Source organism: Diplotaxodon limnothrissa, linkage group LG15 (assembly GCF_057381915.1).
Source record: "Diplotaxodon limnothrissa isolate DT_005_m linkage group LG15, D_limnothrissa_male_GT1.1, whole genome shotgun sequence".
Classification (NCBI taxonomy): Eukaryota; Metazoa; Chordata; class Actinopteri; order Cichliformes; family Cichlidae; genus Diplotaxodon; species Diplotaxodon limnothrissa.
The window spans coordinates 34,195,344-34,216,571 of record NC_140610.1 but is presented as its reverse complement, the minus strand read 5'-3'; the positions used below and the strand labels follow the sequence as shown (position 1 = coordinate 34,216,571).

Below are 21,228 nucleotides of genomic sequence, written 5' to 3'. Positions count from 1 at the left end.
TAAGGAAGAGCTGATGAAACATTATAGGTTACGCCATATCCCCAGTGTACAGCCTCTGCCATGTCCTTACCTAGATTGTTTTTGTTCATTTAAGTCATGGGGTAGCCAAAAATCACACAGATCAAGGAAACACTCAACTCACTCAACAATGAGAACCTCTGAAATACTCAGTTTCTGTTGCCAGTTCTGTAATGTGGGCACATTTTCCACTGAAAAAGAGTATTTTGAACACCTATTTTTTTCTATCAATCAGGACAACACAGTTGAAAAGCGCAGAGAAATTGCTATTCGCTGCCTCATAGTCTATCTTGGAGAGAAGGAGGAGGATCTTTTCAAACAATACAGCGCAAGTACTTGAGTTGGTTTTTAATTTTTTGTTTAGTTTTGAATGCATGTCTCTGTTGGGTCTTTGTGTTTTGTTCATTGGATTTTCTGTTCAGGGTTGAGTATTTAAGTCATTCAGTGCCATAGACGTCTTTAGACGTCAAAATGAATCCGAACGCTCAGTGCCATAGACGCCTCTTGAGCTTTTTATTGAATTGAGAAGGTGGTGGAGTTGATTACATGGATAAAATCCCACCAGCGTGACAGTCGGCTCTACTGAGAACGAGTATTGTGGCGCGATTTTTGATCCAGCTCGTCATTTCGAGCTTGAGGTGTCTGCAGCCTGACGTCATGGTTTTTCTAGCGATTCCAGTGAACATGAACCGGATTTATCTGACCAGTATCTCCTGTTAGAAACTTCTGAAGGCAGCAGGGACCAGAATAATGAACGATTTGCTGCATAAAACGCACAGAAATTGTTGATAGACGAACCGATGGCCGGGTGGGGGGTGAACAGACTAAGTCGCGCACTCACTTGTGCGGGAGTAACACACACACACAGACTCTCTGAATCATAAATCAGTCGCTTTTTTCTTATATATTTTTCAAATGTTGAAATTGTCTATAAACAACTATTTTTATACAAAAAATAATCTGCCAAAAGTACATTTTTACAGGTGATTTTTTTACTTCATAGTAGTAAAACATAGTTGAGATGTTGCATGAATCATTGAAACACGAAATATTTACATCAAAGTCACTGATCTGCTAGAAAAACCTATTTACACAAAGCGCTTTTGATCCAGAAACAGGTGTTTTGTCATGAAAGTTTCTCTTTTCTACTGCAGATTTCTAAATAACAGAGGTAGAAACATTTTTTTTTGCTGCTGAAAGAAGAGAGACTCATTTTTGTCATGGTGGTTTCAGAATTCACATAGTCATAGAACAAAATATTCTGTGAGCCTTCAAAATCAGTGAAAAAGCTAAATATCTCTGGCACTGAGGGGAGTATGAAATCTGAGAGTGGCTGGCACTGAATGAGTTAAGGGACATTCCAACCCTAAGTGAAGATATGTCTATTGCCATGTATAAGTGAGAAAAAAGCATTTCAGAATTACAATCTGAAGATGTTTATTGCCATTGTCATTGAACATAATTTGCTGAATAGAAACCTGTTTCCGTGATAAGGTGCAACATAAACACACAGGATAAAAAATTTTGTAGCCAGCGCAGTCATTTTCCTGATCTGGCAGCAGCTTTAGCAGAGCATAAACAATGGAAGTGAATGGCAGGTACTAGCATTTTGTGTGCAAAAGTGATTAAAATCACTCAATAATGATACCAAGTATTCCTGGGGAGCTCAACAATCATGCTGACTGCAAATGAAAAGTATGAATTGACATGAAGGATTTTCAGGAGCCGATTTAGACTTGGGACTACATTACGACAAAGCACTGCTGTAAGCCTCCACATGGTTATAACACAGCAGTTGAAGCCACTGCCGACCAGTGTCTATAAACCAACATGCTATTTGTGCAATATTTCTTCAACAAATCAAAGACCCATCCATTGTTACTGCAGCTTACCATGCTTGTATAGTAGTGGCTGTGTGTGTTTGTTTATGGAAGCTGGAGGCTTTTCCAACTGTTGCGTTATATCCATGCACCATGCAGTGGATGTTTACAGCGGTGTTTGTCGTAACTGCAATGTAGTCTCAAGTCTAAATCAGCTTCTGCAAATCTTCCGTGTTACTTTTGCACTTTTCATTTGCCGTGAACATGATTACTGAGCTCCCAAGAAATATTTGTTTTCATTACTGTTTTCATTTTTGTTAGTCATTTTAATCACTTTTGCACACAACATGCTAGCACCTGCTATTCACTTCCATTGTTTGTGCTCTGCTAAAGCAAATGGATTGCTTCCGGATCAGGAGAATTAGTGTGCTGTTTACAAAAGGCTTGTTTCTCACTTTCTAACTGTGGCAATATGGCAATAGATAAAATTTCACTTAGAAGTGGAATAACCCTTAAAAATGATTTATTAGATTTTCTTTTCAAAGTGGAAAAACAAAACTGTGAAAAACAAGACATTTTTTATTTTAAACGTTGGATTATGGTTTAATTTAGCTTTTAAAAATTACAGAATGACAAAGTAAAATCACTGAAAAACACAAAAGACAACCTGTTTTAGCTTATTTTCCTACCTGTAGTAGTTCATTCCCTTATGCACGTCATCCTGAAGTGCTTGAGCTATGTATTTTATACATCCTAACATTTAATTTCTCCTACAAGGATGAGGAGGAGCTCAACGCAGACCTTGCAATGCAAATCATGAAGATTGCTATCATTGGTGATGGGCCTCCAACCATCATCGTTGAGGGATCCAAGATCCTGGAGAGGATTGATGTTGCCAGATCCTGTGCTTTGATGATGGGAGTAATCTACGCTCTGAACCTTACCTATCCCAAGCAGCTGAAATTTACCTTTGAGGTATTTCAAAAGCTATGCCTTGAGCTTGATGGACAAAAAGCCAGCTCTAAAGTAATGAATCTTTAGTTTGGTATTTTCTAGAGCAGACTTGATAGACCATTCGTGAGTGAGTTTCACAAAAACCTTATTCCTGCATTTCTGGCACTACTTCATTGTGTTTTACTAAATTTTAAAGCGCTGTTCTTAAGTCTTCTGAGTTAATGGTTTACTGTGTCTTAAATGCTGTTATTTGCACATTTTTAAGGAATGCGTTTAATTTCTCCCATGACCTGTGTTCTGAGGGTATTGGTGTGTTTTAAAGTTTGTGTAATGCCCTCTTTAGCTGGCCTTAATCTTGAGGGTGAAAAGTCAAATATGGAAGAGAATCAAGAATACTTTGTAAGAGTGCTGACAAAGTTGAATGAAAGAAGCTTTGCTCATTTTATGTTTAAATTAGTGCATTTAATGTATAGCAGCCTGTCATCTTTTGTTTTGATTCACTGTCACATGTTAAAGTAAAAAAAAGAGGATTCAAGTAGTAGGTTTTATTACAATTTTAATACACAGTTCCTTAAGTTTCAGCGGGCAATTTGTGTTCTAGGAAACTGAAGCCCACAAATCTTGCACTTCGCATGCACGTTAAAGAATTGTGATGTTTGTTATTGTAATTAAATGGGTCTAACTCATTTGAATACATCTGTCTGAATTTCTATTCTTTCTGAGCACCAGGTACGAGTCCGTTAGCTGATGTCCAGGTATTTGGCATCACATCTGCCGCATTCAAACAAATACACACAACATCCATTTCTTTTTTCTGAAGGTCATGACACAAGCGCACACACAGCCCATGTTAAGGCTGACGTTCGTTTGGGGAAAAAAGTGATCGACAAGTTTCTAAGGTCTTAGAACCTTGACTTCTTTGTGGGCAGGCACCACCATGCATGAGCCTGCCTACGCGGTAGTCATGGTTATAAGACACAGCCAAATGATCAAGGTTGTATTTTGGAGCGAATTAGCCTGCTGGGAAACAGGTAAATACCCTTATAGAATCTCCTGTGGGACCAAAAAATTACTACACTGTAACCAAAATATCATATTTGACCAACATAAATACTATTTATGCCGACAGTTAAGTTCATTTTAATTATAAATGTGTTTTATTTTGATCAAAAAGTTACTTCACCATACATAAATATAATCTTGGATCAACTTAAATTCCTGTGTATTTGTTGACAATTATTAAGTTCATGTTACTCAGAATGTGTTTTTTTTTTGTGGCCAAAAAGTAACTTCACTATACATAAAATTCACGTTGGATCAACTTAAATTTTTGTGTTCTAGTCGAAAATTATTAAGTTAATTTTACTTAAGAATGTTTTTAATTGTGGCCAAAAAAGCTACTTCACCATACTCAAAAATATTGCTTTGAATTAATGTTATTCTGCCAGAAGTTGGCTTAACTCAAAAATTCTAGTGGAAAACGTTAACATGTTTTTTTTATTTGAACCAATGTTTTACTTATTAGAGTGTAGGTTAACTAGTAGCTGATACAAATCAGGATTTAAAACCATTTTTTGTTTGTTTTTCTGTTTGACTCCTTGTTTTGTTTAATATTGCAATTTATATGATAGTATTATGGGTTTGTTAAACTTTTCGATGTGCAAATGTTGGAAAATGAAATATCACAGCTGGAAATCAATGAAAGTGGAAATTCAGAAGAAGTTCTGTCCAATATCTCAGTCTTTCCATGTTCTGTGCAAAATATTTTGGCTCATGTGCAATATCTTGGTCCCAGTAGAACTACCATCTCCACCCTAAATGACCATAGCCCTTCCATCCTTATTTATTTATTACATTATATAATTGCCCTTGTATACAGACCCACAATGTTTCTGTTTCAATATTTCGTACACATATACATTGCTTTTTATTTTATTTTATTTATTTATCCCCCCCCCCCCCCCCCCCTTTGTTGTATATTGGTTTCTCTTCTTCTTACTTTTGCACCTTTGTGGTCAAGCTACCCAATTTCGCTGTACAAGAAACTGCACAATGACAATAAAAAGCTCTAAGTCTAAGTCTTTTCCTCATTAATGCACAACATAGATAACTATGTAATGTGTCTGTTGCACACTTTGTATGTCAGGAATAACCATAAATGTGTTGTCTTACAAACGGCTGTATCAGGTCTTTGCATCCACAATAAGCGAGGATAACAGAACTCCTGGAAAGCAGAAAAAAAATCTGGTTCTTGTTTTTAAGACAGCTATCTTTAGTTTAACGTCCGTCAAAATCCGTCAGGAGGGATCAGGAGAGAGCAATGGTCTGCCAAGCCATTCCCTGTTTCAAAGTTTAATAGTTTTGCACCTGCTGTCGCTTTAATATTAAACTAATGAGGTTGAAATGGACTCACAGTGGTTTCTGCTTCTTAATTGGACAGATTTATATCCCTTAAGTATAACCAACTTTGTGTTATCTGCAACCCGTTCTCACTCCCAAAGCGTAACATTTTACGCTAGGTGACAAATCGTCACCATATTACGTTTTCGGTTACCCACCACGTTCCTAAATGACGACCTCGGAAAAAGAGGAAATATGAGAACCGTCTGGACTGCACCTACACATGTTCGCTCTTATTCTTCAAATCGCTTAGAAACACGCTATTTAACATCATTAAAGTCCTGGTTAAGGTCAGGAATAAGGTTATGGTCAGGGCTAGGGATAAGGTTAGGTTTAGGGCTGGAATACAGGGCTGGAACATCTATTACCGCGGAAGCGTCATTGCACTGGATCCCAGCCATAACCCGCCGCGTACCATAAGAACGCCGAAGGTCTCCTTTCGCGTTCCTCAGGAACACCGCGGGACGTGACAAAACGTCGACATGTTACGCCTCGGGAGTGAGAACGCTCTGACATGTCAGTTATGAGGAGTGAAGGAAAAAATACAAGATTGATGATACAGGATCTGGATCAGATGGAGAAACAGGCGGAGGAGGCAGGAAGCCAGCAAGAGGTAGGAAGGCATCAAAATGAATAGCACAAACATGTCTGCCTGTTAAATATAGAACATCAGCCACCATGTTTTAACTCAACTCTAAAGGTAAATACTTCAAGTCCCTCTTCCAGCCTTGCGAGCTATAACCTCCAACCTCTTTGTTGTGTCGTGCCTCTCCCAGGTCGTGGCCGTGGCCGACGAGGTCCAAACGTACAGAGCTCCGGTGACCACAAAGCACGCTCGGAGCTGAAAACAAAGGATCAGATCATGAAGCAGCGCAAGAAAAAGCAGAAGCACCATTCCTGCAGGGCGGGGGGATGAGGAAGCTCCGCTCCAAGAACAAAAAGTGGCTCGGATAAGTTAAAAAGTCAGGTTTTGGAAGGGGTGGCCATAAGAAAGGCAAGCTGAGGAAGAAACTGGGAGGAGGACAGAGGGTTGATGGTGTGGAGGACATCACGAGGAACTGGGTGATAAGCGTCAGAATCATCTGAGAACAGGGACGTGCAGAGGGGGGGGGCTAGAGGGGCTTGAGCACCCGCCCCTTTCCTGATGAGTGCCCAAAGTGCCCTTTTGTTGAGGCAACTTTTAAATTTTTTTTATTTATTTATTTATTTATTTTATGTGTGTGTGCGTGCGGAGTCCTGTCTGTGCCCCTCAACAATAATATTTAACTATTAATCATAGTTTTGCTAAATAAAAGGATCTGGCTTGCATCAGTCACATGATCACATTTAACCAATGATCGCCCTCGACGGCAGAACGCGCTGGTTACGAGCCGGGAACGAGCTCACAAAGAGCACGCGCATTTGTTGCGGTCCGGAGCTGTAGGAGAAACACAAGTTAACTCAGAGACACAGACTGATGCGACAAACCCAGTAAGTAGGTGTACAGCGCACACTGTAGTGTGTAGCACACAGGAGTATTAGCTTATTACATACACGTTGGTAAGCTGTCTTGTTGCAACTGACGAACTGAAACAAACGAGCGTGCTGTGTGTGCAACAGCGTGACAAACATTACCTGTCCTTTTATTAACTGCACAAGTAGTGCTGGTCATAGCTGCTGGCTACCTGTGTAAGGCTGTCATGGGTCTGTAGCTCTGTCACCGTTTTAGGGAACATATTTAGTTTTAAAGTAAGTTTCTGGGCATTTCCTGCCTTTCTGGAGGGATTATATTTCACTAAAAAACGATCTAATATGCATGTCCACATAATAATTATTATAATTATAATATATTAAAAAACACACGCTGTATTTTAAAGAACATACATTAAGAAGCAGATTATATTAGATTTATATTTTAAATAAGACAAAAGTTGGATTTTACAGCAGTAAAATGATTGTATCTCTACAGTTTAAAAATGTAATAAGCTTTGCCCTGCACAGAGTGGATAGTGAAACAAATGGAATCATCATAAATACATTATTTCATATTTATTACTTCCCCCTCCTCATTGCTTTATTATTGTAGCTCTAGTAATAAATAATAATGTAAGGATGCCCATAGTATATACAGTATTCTGAAGAAGGTCTAAAATGTCACTGTGTGTGCATGTGTGTGTTTTATTTAGCTGGATTTAAAAAAATATTACTCATGATATAACATTGTGCAGACATGGCTGGTAAGGACATGAGGAGGAAACAGTAGGAGCTGTATGAGGCTACTAAAGGCAGGGCTATAACATTTTGCTGTCATCATTTTATTATAGATTAAGTGCAAGAGTTGTTAGGTGTGGATAATTAGATTATAGTTTATTGCAATAGCAAGTTGTGCCTTGTTCTCAGATAGACAGCAAGTGGAGAGTGATATATGAAATGATGGGAAGGAAGGAAGAAGAGAAGCAAAGAGTGATTCACAGGCAGAGCCGAGTTTATGTCACAGTTTTTCGTTGCCTTATGGTTCCAAGCGCTGTCACCAATCTTTGCATTTTGTTATTATCTCATGAAACTTGTTTAATCAGCTACCATCTCTCCTGTGGACTTTTTAATGTCTACAGTCTCAGATCAACACAGCCCTGCCCTTCCCATATTAGATTCTTGATGAATGTGTGTTGTTGTTATTCAGCATGGTTCAATGTGCCCCTTTTTAACTTTGAGCACCCGCCCCTTTAAACCTCTCTGCACGTCCCTGTCTGAGAACATCACCAAAGATTTTCCTGGCGCTTTGTGTGACTGTAGATTAAGGAGAAAATCATTTGTGAATCTTTACACTGCAGAAATGCACGTCACTTCTTCCTTGATGGCCTGCTGAACTCTGCGTTTGCCACAGAGTTATGTTTAATTATGATCCACTAACCTGGATTTACTACTTGTAAGCATGTTGGCAGTCTAATAAAAGTGTTTTGGAGTACTGAAATATGTCTTATCAAAATGGTAAAATACAGATATTAAATATTGTGTGCTTAATTTGCAGTTAGTTTCAAAAATCGTCTCGCCCATCTTTTCTTAAAATAAGAGGTGCTCTATAAAAATGACATTAAATTCTGTAAACGTGCTCTATTTGCAATTATTTATCATTACTGTTGTCCAAGTGGTCTCATTTCAAAGTTGAAAGCGAGCATCGGAACGGGCAAGAAAGGCGACTTTTAATTGACTTTGAATGTGTTGTGGTTACTGATATCAGATGGGCTGGGTTGAGAAACTGGCTTAGAATTCCTCTTGCCTTCAGCATGGCCACGCCCCTCTGACTTCTGCAATCAACAAGGCATTTTTACCCAGGGAAATGTTTATTTCGCTTTTCAGTTTGGACTGTTCTCTGTAAATTCCTGAGAAAATTTGAGAAGATCAGGAGTGTCTGAAAAACGTAAAACAGCCCATCTGTCACCAACAGCAATGCTGCCTTCAAAGTCACTTAAATCACCCTTTTTTTTTTTCTGGCATGTGATTGGCTGATTAGATATTTGCATTCACAAGCAGCTGAATAGGTTAGTGCAGCAACCTGCGGCTCTTTAGTCCTTTTAGTGCGGCTCTGCGTGGTTTGGGAAAATAAATTATTTTTTTAAGTAATTAGCTGAAGTGTATTTTATTTGTGTTAGTTCTTTTTTAACTTGTAGTTCTAAATTGGAAGATTACTGTGATATTGAAATGAAATATAAATATAAAATTATATTCTATTAGTTTTTGAACGCTCAAAATAAGCGTCACACTTGCGGAAGCCGATATACCCGCCGAAACGCCGTGCATTTATCGAGACTTTCAACCCCAGGTAGGCTAATTATCAATCTTCGGATCCACATTATGTCAGCAGCTCCACCGTGAACTATGTTAAAAACAAACACCGCTCACGCCTCACAGATGACAGCTTACAGTCCTGCGTAAAGATGAAAGTGACTTCATACAGCTCCGATTTGCAGACGCTGTGCGCAGAGATTCAGGAGCAGAAGTCCCATTGTAAACATATCACGGCAGACCCAACGATGTTTCCATGAACACGCTTTACAGCTTCTCTTTATTGACCACTTTTCACACACGGTTGCTGTATGCATACAGCCGGTGTTAAAGCTCACAGCCCGACACATACCAACACAACAGCATAGAGAGCACAGACGTTAAGGCGCCGAGGCGTGATCGCGGGTGCCGCTCAGGTGCGTCCGCCTCCCCTGCAGCGGCGCTGCAGACCACGCCCCGCCACACACATTAACCAGGTAAAATACATATTGTCAGGGTTCCTGGGTCGGTGACCCAGTGTTTTCAGTTTTGTTCATGTTCATATATATATATAGCATATAGTAAACAATGAATCTGTAAACGACAGCTGTTGACATTTTTAAAAAATGAATGAAAAAGCATATTTAAATAATCAACATACATGATTTAAATATAAACACACACGTGACAAGAGACAGAACGTGTAGAAGATATATGCAGAAAGAGCTTTCAGTGGTCAGCTGATAACATGATATCTAAAAAATACATAGCTCATGTTCCTGTCTGTTAGTTGGACATGCTAACCTGTTAACAAGCTCCTATATTCACCCATACAGTTTGTAGATCAGTTTGCTAAAATAGGTAAAATCTCCACTCTTTCAGGGCACTAATAGGCTAAAGGCATATTACAAAAGGTCATTCATGTATTCACAGATTCTCTGTAGTTATTCTGCTGCTCATTCACCTGTAAAAACCACACCAATCATTATTTCAACAGCCTTTTTATTTTGGAACAAAAGCATTTGACGATATGACTTACAGGACGTTACCAAATTCATGAAGCTATATTTGTGAGTTTATTTATCAATATCAGTTTAATGTAAACAGACTGATGTAGTAATAGACAGTAAAATGTTGGTGCGTGTGTAATATATGAGCGTTTATGTTTCTCTACATGGGTAAAAGTACTCCATGTCGCCCTCTGGTGGTAGCAACCAACTATGAAAAGAATGGATGTTGGATCTTAACTAAATGATAAAAAGTTTTATTACTTTGTATTACTTTCTTTAGTTTGGTAAAATTTACAGTTTTAATCCCGTAAGAAAATAAATCACTATCATAGAGAGGGATATTAGTAATTCGTTTGTTAATAACACTTTGTTTGTGTTTGCTAATGTTTCGACAGGAAAATGGTTTTCTACAAAGTTGTTTCATGTACAGAGTAACACACACACACACACACACACACACACACACGCACACACACGTATGACTTTGCCGGTTTCAGCTGAAACAATTTCAGTGTTTCAAACCATGTTCCAGGATTTTTCCTTCACCATTTATGAGGTTTCAAGAAGAAGATAAACGACAGATATGATTGTTTGAAAAAGTTATAGATGAAAAGATGAAAAATACTCAAAGGATAAATTCAATTGGTTTATTGTTTTATGAATAAGTTGAAAAAGAAAAAGTTAAACAAGTAAATAATGAAACAAGGTAAAATGAAGTAAGAACAAAACGTCAACAAGTAAATAATGAAACAAGGTAAAATGAAGTAAGAACAAAACGTTAACAAGTAAATAATGAAACAAGGTAAAATGAAGTAAGAACAAAACGTTAACAAGTAAATAATGAAACAAGGTAAAATGAAGTAAGAACAAAACGTTAACAAGTAAATAATGAAACAAGGTAAAATGAAGTAAGAACAAAACGTTAACAAGTAAATAATGAAACAAGGTAAAATGAAGTAAGAACAAAACGTTAACAAGTAAATAATGAAACAAGGTAAAATGAAGTAAGAACAAAACGTTAACAAGTAAATAATGAAACAAGGTAAAATGAAGTAAGAACAAAACGTTAACAAGTAAATAATGAAACAAGGTAAAATGAAGCAAGCACAAAAAGTTAAGTAAATAATGAAACAAGGTAAAATGAAGTAAGAACAAAACGTTAACAAGTAAATAATGAAACAAGGTAAAATGAAGTAAGAACAAAACGTTAACAAGTAAATAATGAAACAAGGTAAAATGAAGCAAGCACAAAAAGTTAAGTAAATAATGAAACAAGGTAAAATGAAGTAAGCACAAAACGTCAACAAGTAAATAATGAAACAAGGTAAAATGAAGTAAGAACAAAACGTTAACAAGTAAATAATGAAACAAGGTAAAATGAAGTAAGAACAAAACGTTAACAAGTAAATAATGAAACAAGGTAAAATGAAGTAAGAACAAAACGTTAACAAGTAAATAATGAAACAAGGTAAAATGAAGTAAGAACAAAACGTTAACAAGTAAATAATGAAACAAGGTAGAGGAGAGAAAACCCCAACAATCCCCTCTGAGCACGCACTAGGCGACAGTGGGGAGGAAAAACTGCCTTTAAACGGGCAGAAACCTCCGGCAGAACCAGGCTCAGGAGGGGACAGTCAACTGCCGGGACTGGTTGGGGAGGTGAACAGAGGTGGAGCAAGACGAGGCTACACCTGCTGAGGAAGCAGTAGAGTTCCTCCTCCAGGGCCAGCGGAAGCGTTTGTTCTTCTTTTTCATGCAGTTTTCTACAAGAGCTTTTTTTTCCAGGATGAGGGTTCTCAACTCATCGATGGTTTCTTTGTTTTGTTTCTCAAGCTTCTTGCACGTTTTCTCCACCTCTTCCAACGTTGCTTGTTTTTCTTCAAGCTTTTCCCTGAGCTCTTTGGATGTTTCCTCCTGCATTATCTTGTCCTTGTGCATGTCTGCGTTTCTTTGTTGTACTTCTTTGTACATGTCTTGTAGCTCCTCATTTCTTTTGTGGATATCTTGGAGCGTACGCTGCAGGTCGTCATGTATGTTGTCTTGTTCTTGCTTTTGCGCCTGCATTTCAGTGTGTTTGCGCTTCAAGTTGTTGTATTCCAACAATATCCCCTTAGTGAGCTCGGAGTTGTTTCTCGCCATTTGCTCCATCCTTTTCTGCATGTGCGAGCATTGTTTGTCCAGTTTTTCTTTTTCCCCTTCTAGTTGCTTTTTCTCGTGAAGAAGGTCTTTATTTTGGCGCAGAGTATCATCCACCTTCTCTTTCAGCATTCTGTATTTTTCCTCCGTGACTTTGAGTTTGTGCTCCATGTCTCTTTGCCTTTTCTCCTGTTCTTCCTTCTGTTGGAGGATTTCTTCATTTTTTTTCACAGCTTCATCGAAGTTTGTTTGGAGCAGCCGATTCATTTGGTCCATATATTGGAGATCCCATTCTGTCTTCTCAACAGTAGCTTTGCTGTCTTTAAGCTGGTTGGACATCTCCTTTAGTTCCACGCTCTTTTGCTTGTTTTCCTTAATTAGGAAGACAATCTGCTCTCGGGCTTGTCCAAACTTGATTCCCCAACCCTCATTAATAATATTTATGTCGGGCTGGCGTTTTTGTCTTTCTTCCAGGTTCTTATTTTGCGCTTCCATCTGTCTACACTTCTCCTCCAGTTGAAGTTTCTCTTCTTCAATCTGTTGAATTTTATTCTGGAGATGGTAGTTTTCCTTCTTACTGTCATGTAATGCCCTTTGGACGGCTAAGAGGTCATTTGGGGAAATTGGCCGGCCACGACAGGAAGGAGAAGCGGCGTAATCTTTTTGCCTTGGTTGGTGTCTTGTTGGATACATGTTGAAGGTTGTACACGACAACTCTGAAAAGGTTTCCAAAAGTTTCTGTGGTGAACGTGTGAAGGCTGCAAACACAAATGCTGCGAAGACACGAACTAAAAAACTGCTGTGTGTCACCCCTGTTTAAGGAAAAACTTCAAAGGATCGTGTAGTGACATCATAACTCCGTGAGCCAATGAGATTGTCATGTGACATTTTGGAATGGGGATATTTTTTTTTAAACCGTTTTCAAATTTAACTTAATATTTGACTGTTTCTTAACTGACCTGTTTAGCTGATTAAGAAATGAATTGAAACGAGCATCACTAACGTTATATAACAGACAACAGAAAAAAAACAGGTTTTTTTCTAAGTAATAGAGGTATAATACATTTTAAAAAAATTTTTTTTAAATTATCCTACTTTTTATAAGAGGGAACATTATTTAAAGAATATGTATTTAATTGGAAAACTCTCTATTCGTCTAAAGGCTATAACAAGAAAGGTGAGCTTCCTGCTCAAAAATGAAATGACCAAAATAAATGGAGCATTTCTCTGCAATTACAAAGTCTGTGTAAACAATCTTGGTTTCAAAATAAGGCTAATGCTGGTGAGATGTCATCACAGGTGTAAATATTACTGCAGATGTTACTATGTCAAAGTTTCACAACTGTCTTATGTTTATTTATGTAGGCAAGACCTACTTTTCACTTTTTTGCTTTGCTATATGTTCTTGAGTGTATTAGTTTGCCAGCAGCACGAACATGTACTAGTGTCAATAATAATAGTACGGTGGATTAGAAAACCTGCTCACAAGTTGAATAAACACCCAGGATTGTTTCATCATTTTCATTCAAAACCAATATTTGAGTCAAAATGAGAAAGTTGTTTGTGCTGTCTGATGAAGAAGAAGCAAAATAAAGTGCAGTTTTGATGTAGATGATGTTGTATACAAACTAGAAGAGGAAGATAGTAGGATCTCTGTATCATGCTTTGTCACTTTGTACCATGTAATTCTTTCTATTTCCACCAGGGGGTGTTTTCAGAAGTGGTAGGTGGTAAAAGAAGAGGTCAGCAGGAAGATGGCGAAGAGCGACCAAAGACCAAGAAAAAGAGGCAGTCAGGCAAAGATGAAGAGTATTATATCCCTTACAGACCTAAAGACTTTGACTCTGAGAGAGGGTGAGGCATTAAACTGTTGCATCTGTTTCTTTAAAAAATGTGAATGGCTTTGTGTTTTATGCTGTTTTGTCCTGTGTTATGCGTCGACAGGTTGAGTCTCGGTGGAGAGGGCAGTGCTTTTGAACAGCAGGCCTCTTCAGCTGTCCTTGATCTCATGGGAGATGAAGGCGATCGCCTTAACCAGCAGAAGAAAATGATGAAATGGTACAAATTTCCCTATGTTTGACTCAGTATCCACCAAATGGTCATTTCAAACTATAATTTAAAGTCTTTTTTCCCCCTTCTTTTTTTAGGGACCGTAAGAGGAAGCGTTTTGTGAGAGAAACGGGAAAAGAAGACCAGAAGAAGAAGATCAAAACAGACAGCGGTCAGGTTATCAGTAACAAGAAGAACAGGAAGAACTTGTATCCTTCCAACAAAAAGCTTCTCTGTGTGCTGCTCTCAATGACCCTCTTCTCTACTCCTATGACAATATTAAGCTGTACTGTGAAGATGTTGTATCACTTGACAACATGTCCAACCCGTTCTCACTCCCAAAGCGTAACATTTTACGCTAGGTGACAAATCGTCACCATATGACGTTTTCGGCTACCCACCACGTTCCTAAATGACGACCTCGGAAAAAAGAGGAAATATGAGAACCGTCTGGACTGAATCTACACATGTTCGCTCTTTTTATTCAAATCGCTTAGAAACACGCTATTTAACTTCATTAAAGTCCTGGTTAAGGTCAGGAATAAGGTTATGGTCAGGGCTAGGGATAAGGTTAGGTTTAGGGCTGGAATACAGGGCTGGAACATCTATTACCGCGGAAGCGTCATTGCACTGGATCCCAGCCATAACCCGCCGCGTACCATAAGAACGCCGAAGGTCTCCTTTCGCGTTCCTCAGGAACACCGCGGGACGTGACAAAACGTCGACATGTTACGCCTCGGGAGTGAGAACGCTCTGACATGTCAGTTATGAGGAGTGAAGGAAAAAATACAAGATTGATGATACAGGATCTGGATCAGATGGAGAAACAGGCGGAGGAGGCAGGAAGCCAGCAAGAGGTAGGAAGGCATCAAAATGAATAGCACAAACATGTCTGCCTGTTAAATATAGAACATCAGCCACCATGTTTTAACTCAACTCTAAAGGTAAATACTTCAAGTCCCTCTTCCAGCCTTGCGAGCTATAACCTCCAACCTCTTTGTTGTGTCGTGCCTCTCCCAGGTCGTGGCCGTGGCCGACGAGGTCCAAACGTACAGAGCTCCGGTGACCACAAAGCACGCTCGGAGCTGAAAACAAAGGATCAGATCATGAAGCAGCGCAAGAAAAAGCAGAAGCACCAGTTCCTGCAGGGCGGGGGGATGAGGAAGCTCCGCTCCAAGAACAAAAAGTGGCTCGGATAAGTTAAAAAGTCAGGTTTTGGAAGGGGTGGCCATAAGAAAGGCAAGCTGAGGAAGAAACTGGGAGGAGGACAGAGGGTTGATGGTGTGGAGGACATCACGAGGAACTGGGTGATAAGCGTCAGAATCATCTGAGAACAGGGACGTGCAGAGGGGGGGGCTAGAGGGGCTTGAGCACCCGCCCCTTTCCTGATGAGTGCCCAAAGTGCCCTTTTGTTGAGGCAACTTTTAAATTTTTTTTATTTATTTATTTATTTATTTATTTTATGTGTGTGTGCGTGCGGAGTCCTGTCTGTGCCCCTCAACAATAATATTTAACTATTAATCATAGTTTTGCTAAATAAAAGGATCTGGCTTGCATCAGTCACATGATCACATTTAACCAATGATCGCCCTCGACGGCAGAACGCGCTGGTTACGAGCCGGGAACGAGCTCACAAAGAGCACGCGCATTTGTTGCGGTCCGGAGCTGTAGGAGAAACACAAGTTAACTCAGAGACACAGACTGATGCGACAAACCCAGTAAGTAGGTGTACAGCGCACACTGTAGTGTGTAGCACACAGGAGTATTAGCTTATTACATACACGTTGGTAAGCTGTCTTGTTGCAACTGACGAACTGAAACAAACGAGCGTGCTGTGTGTGCAACAGCGTGACAAACATTACCTGTCCTTTTATTAACTGCACAAGTAGTGCTGGTCATAGCTGCTGGCTACCTGTGTAAGGCTGTCATGGGTCTGTAGCTCTGTCACCGTTTTAGGGAACATATTTAGTTTTAAAGTAAGTTTCTGGGCATTTCCTGCCTTTCTGGAGGGATTATATTTCACTAAAAAACGATCTAATATGCATGTCCACATAATAATTATTATAATTATAATATATTAAAAAACACGCTGTATTTTAAAGAACATACATTAAGAAGCAGATTATATTAGATTTATATTTTAAATAAGACAAAAGTTGGATTTTACAGCAGTAAAATGATTGTATCTCTACAGTTTAAAAATGTAATAAGCTTTGCCCTGCACAGAGTGGATAGTGAAACAAATGGAATCATCATAAATACATTATTTCATATTTATTACTTCCCCCTCCTCATTGCTTTATTATTGTAGCTCTAGTAATAAATAATAATGTAAGGATGCCCATAGTATATACAGTATTCTGAAGAAGGTCTAAAATGTCACTGTGTGTGCATGTGTGTGTTTTATTTAGCTGGATTTAAAAAAATATTACTCATGATATAACATTGTGCAGACATGGCTGGTAAGGACATGAGGAGGAAACAGTAGGAGCTGTATGAGGCTACTAAAGGCAGGGCTATAACATTTTGCTGTCATCATTTTATTATAGATTAAGTGCAAGAGTTGTTAGGTGTGGATAATTAGATTATAGTTTATTGCAATAGCAAGTTGTGCCTTGTTCTCAGATAGACAGCAAGTGGAGAGTGATATATGAAATGATGGGAAGGAAGGAAGAAGAGAAGCAAAGAGTGATTCACAGGCAGAGCCGAGTTTATGTCACAGTTTTTCGTTGCCTTATGGTTCCAAGCGCTGTCACCAATCTTTGCATTTTGTTATTATCTCATGAAACTTGTTTAATCAGCTACCATCTCTCCTGTGGACTTTTTAATGTCTACAGTCTCAGATCAACACAGCCCTGCCCTTCCCATATTAGATTCTTGATGAATGTGTGTTGTTGTTATTCAGCATGGTTCAATGTGCCCCTTTTTAACTTTGAGCACCCGCCCCTTTAAACCTCTCTGCACGTCCCTGATAGAGACAGGTTTTAAAGACTAGAAATGAAAACATGTGAGTCCTGTCTTTAAATAAAAATATATAATTCCCTATATTCCTATCTATTCTTGACATTGAAGCTTTACTCTTCTTGATATTGTGACAAAATACTCTTGGGTTAACCACGAGCTTTCTAAAAACTTGCATATAACAATTGTGCACCATTCATTCCTCATCTTTGCTGCCCATCATTACAACTTTGCTAATGATGGGCAGCAGGTTAGTGTCATGATGTCACCTCAGACATAGTTAAAAGCCCTGTTAACGTAGCTGCTTCTCGCCGGGTGCGGTGGCGCGTGCCTGTAATCCAAGCTACCGGGAGGCTGAGGTTGGAGGATCGTTTGAGCTCACGAGCTCTGAGCTGCAGCAGGCTATGTCGATTAACACAAAATAATTATCCTCATTCAAAAGTCATGTAAGAACCTCATTGGCTTACGGAATGTTGATGTTATTTAAAAAATTCATACAAAAACATGACCTCATTCTAGAATGTCATGTGACAACCTCATTGGCTTATGGAATTGTGATGTCACAGGCTTCTGAATCCATAAATAGGGGTGAGGAGGTACAACTTTCAGTCCGTTATTTGCAGCACTTATGTTAGCAGCATTCAAACGTTCACCAGTAAAGCATTTTCAAACATCTGGATACTTTTCGTACTCACGGTATACAGACTCCAACATGTCTCAGAAAGAGCAAGAAAGACAAGAAGCTGACCCCAGCTCTATTCCATGGTATGAGTCCCTAGACCCTTACATCAGCTCTCTTCCTTGGGATGAACAGGTGGAATTAGAGGAAAAGCGATTGGAAGAAATGGAGAAGGAAAATCTCATGAACAGAGAAAAGATTAAGATCCTGACAGAAGAAAATGAGAGAAAGAGCGCTGAATTAGAAAAATTATCCTACCAGCTTCAGGAAAGGGAAGGTATTATTGAGGAGAAACAATGGGCTCTCCAAGATAAGAAGAATCACGAGCTCCAAGAAAAGCTTGATGAAGCTCTAGAAAAAATTAAAGATCTGCTCCAAAATGAGAAAAAAGAGAGCATTAAAGGGGATAAAATGCTCAAGAAGAATCAGGAGCTCCAAGAAAAGCTTGATGGAGCTCTGGAAAAAAATAAAGATCTGCTCCAAAAGGAGAAAAAAGAGAGCATAAAACAGGAAAACATGGTCAAGAAGAATCAGGAGCTCCAAGAGAAGCTTGACGAAGCTCTGGAAAAACTGAAGGAAATCCACCAAGAAGAGAAGCAACAGTCCACACAGCAGAGAGACATGCAGAGCAAACTCCAAGCCATGGAGGAAAAATACAAAGCGCTGCAGGTGAAACATGACAAAACTCTGCACAAAAGTCAACAGTTGCTTCAAGACAAGAAGCAAATGGAAATGAAACAGAAGGAAATTGACTCCAAGCTTGACGAGATGGAGGAAAAACACAGATCGCTCCAAATCAAGCTTGAGAAAACAGTGCACAGAAATAAAGAGTTCATTCAAGAGAGAGAGCAACAAGAAATGCTGGAGAAAGAAACAGACTCCCAGCTTGAAGTCTTGGAGGAAAAACTGAAAATGCTGCAACTAACTCTTGAGGAAACACTGCTCAAAAATAAAGAGCTGCTTCAAGAAAAAGACCAACAGAAAATACATCAGGAAGAAATGGATTGCAAGCTGAGGAACATCGAGAAACAAAATGAAGGGTTGCAAGTGATGCTTGATGAAGCTCTGGAGAGAAATAAAGAGTTTCTGCACGAGAAAGACCAACAGAAAATAAAAAAGGAAGAAATGGATTGCAAGCTGAGGCACATCAAGAAACAGAATGAAGGCTTGCAAGTGATGCTTGATGAAGCTCTGGAGAGAAATAAAGAGTTTCTTCACAAGATAGACCAACAGAAAATAAAAAAGGAAGAAATGGATTGCAAGCTGAGGAACATTGAGAAACAAAATGAAGGCTTGCGAGTAATGCTTGATGAAGCTCTGGAGAGAAATAAGGAGAACCTCCAAGAAAAGAAACAAGAGCCCGTAGAGCAGAGAGACCTGCAGAGCAAACTCCAAGCCATGGAGGAAAAATACAAAGCGCTGCAGGTGAAACATGACAAAACTCTGCACAAAAGTCAACAGTTGCTTCAAGACAAGAAGAAACTGGAAATGAAACAGAAAGAAATGGACTCCAAGCTTGACGAGATGGAGGAAAAACACAGATCGCTCCAAATCAGGCTTGATAAAAAAGTGCACGGAAATAAAGAGCTTCTTCAAGAAAAAGACCAACAGAAAATACAACAGGAAGAAGAAAAACTTCATCTCCAGAGGAAAAATCAAGCACTCCAAGAATTGTATAACGAAACAAAGTACAAATCAACTGTACTGGAAGAAGAAAAGAAAAAGCTGGAAAAACAATGCTCAGCGATGCAGAGTAGCATCAATGAGATGCTGAGAAAAAATACCGAACTTGAGGAACTTTCTAAGACCTTGAAGTACAAAAACACTGAAATCCAGGCGCAAAAGCAAGAACAACAGAAAACACATAAAGACCTGCAGTGTAGACTTCAAGAAATCCAGAAGAGAAACCAGCAGCTGGAAGACATGCACACAGATGTGCACAAGGCAAAGCGAATAGAGGAGGCAATAGTTAAAGAACTGAAAGACAAGCTTAAAGAAAAACAAGAACAATTAGAAGACATGGTGAAAAGATGCAACAAACTTGAGAAAGAAAACGCAGAAACAATCGATGAGCTGAAAACCCTCATCATTGAGAAAAAAGTGCTGGTGGAAGAGTATCTGAAAAAGAAGAAAAAACGCTTCCACTGGTTCTGGAGGAGGGGCACTGCTGCTTCTCACCTGATGTAACCTCGTCTTCCTCCACCTCTATTCCATCTTCATTTCCCCCCTTCCCCTCCCTCCTTTTTCTTTTTTCACCCTCACCCCCCGACCAGTCCCGGCAGTTGACTGCCCCCTCCTGAGCCTGGTTCTGCCATAGGTTTCTCCTTTAGGTGTCTTTCACTTTAAAAGGAGTTTTTCCTATCCACTGTCGCCTGCTGCTTGCTCAGAGGGGATTGTTGGGGTTTTCTCTCATCTCTCTCTTTCATTCTTTCTATCCTTTCCCCCCCTTCTGCCTTTTCCTTTACCCAATAAACACAATTGCCCACATTTTACATTTGTTTGAAAAATGTCTTCATTCAACAATAATTCATCTTAGGTATAAAAACAAGAAATAGGTAATAGCTGCATGTGTGTTTGTGTGTGTGCATAATATACATACTTGTTTCCCAGAAAGATTTAATACTAGATGGATAGAGACCAGGGACGTGCAGAGGGTGGGCTAGAGGGGCTTGAGCACCCGCCCCTTTCCTGATGAGTGCCCAAAGTGCCCTTTTGTTGAGGCAACTTTTAAATTTTATTTATTTATTTATTTATTTATTTTATGTGTGTGTGCGTGCGGAGTCCTGTCTGTGCCCCTCAACAATAATATTTAACTATTAATCATAGTTTTGCTAAATAAAAGGATCTGGCTTGCATCAGTCACATGATCACATTTAACCAATGATCGCCCTCGACGGCAGAACGCGCTGGTTACGAGCCGGGAACGAGCTCACAAAGAGCACGCGCATTTGTTGCGGTCCGGAGCTGTAGGAGAAACACAAGTTAACTCAGAGACACAGACTGATGCGACAAACCCAGTAAGTAGGTGTACAGCGCACACTGTAGTGTGTAGCACACAGGAGTATTAGCTTATTACATACACGTTGGTAAGCTGTCTTGTTGCAACTGACGAACTGAAACAAACGAGCGTGCTGTGTGTGCAACAGCGTGACAAACATTACCTGTCCTTTTATTAACTGCACAAGTAGTGCTGGTCATAGCTGCTGGCTACCTGTGTAAGGCTGTCATGGGTCTGTAGCTCTGTCACCGTTTTAGGGAACATATTTAGTTTTAAAGTAAGTTTCTGGGCATTTCCTGCCTTTCTGGAGGGATTATATTTCACTAAAAAACGATCTAATATGCATGTCCACATAATAATTATTATAATTATAATATATTAAAAAACACACGCTGTATTTTAAAGAACATACATTAAGAAGCAGATTATATTAGATTTATATTTTAAATAAGACAAAAGTTG

At 39.2% G+C, this 21,228-nt stretch overlaps 2 protein-coding genes across 2 annotated transcripts; both read left to right on the top strand.

Moving 5' to 3' along the window:
* The first annotated feature begins 13,205 nt into the window (after positions 1–13,205).
* On the top strand, positions 13,206–15,327 carry LOC146617818 (ATP-dependent RNA helicase DDX54-like). Its single transcript, XM_085373534.1, has 5 exons — positions 13,206–13,256; positions 13,785–13,933; positions 14,024–14,137; positions 14,227–14,456; positions 15,149–15,327. The coding sequence occupies exons 1-5, from the start codon at positions 13,206–13,208 to the stop codon at positions 15,325–15,327; spliced, it is 723 nt and encodes a 240-aa protein (XP_085229660.1).
* A 2,218-nt stretch (positions 15,328–17,545) lies between these two features.
* On the top strand, positions 17,546–20,246 carry LOC146617817 (uncharacterized). The gene has a single exon (XM_085372358.1). The coding sequence runs from the start codon at positions 17,718–17,720 to the stop codon at positions 19,953–19,955; it is 2,238 nt and encodes a 745-aa protein (XP_085228484.1). The 5' UTR covers positions 17,546–17,717; the 3' UTR covers positions 19,956–20,246.
* Positions 20,247–21,228: the final 982 nt, after the last annotated feature.

Excerpts from the sequence above, each read along its gene's own strand:
- LOC146617818 (XM_085373534.1), top strand. The coding sequence starts at position 13,206 with ATGTATTTAATTGGAAAACTCTCTATTCGTCTAAAGGCTATAACAAGA. Across the intron at positions 13,257-13,784 it reads TAAAGGCTATAACAAGAAAG|GGGGTGTTTTCAGAAGTGGT; the intron begins GTGAGCTTCCTG and ends TATTTCCACCAG. Across the intron at positions 13,934-14,023 it reads GACTTTGACTCTGAGAGAGG|GTTGAGTCTCGGTGGAGAGG; the intron begins GTGAGGCATTAA and ends ATGCGTCGACAG.
- LOC146617817 (XM_085372358.1), top strand. The coding sequence starts at position 17,718 with ATGTTAGCAGCATTCAAACGTTCACCAGTAAAGCATTTTCAAACATCT.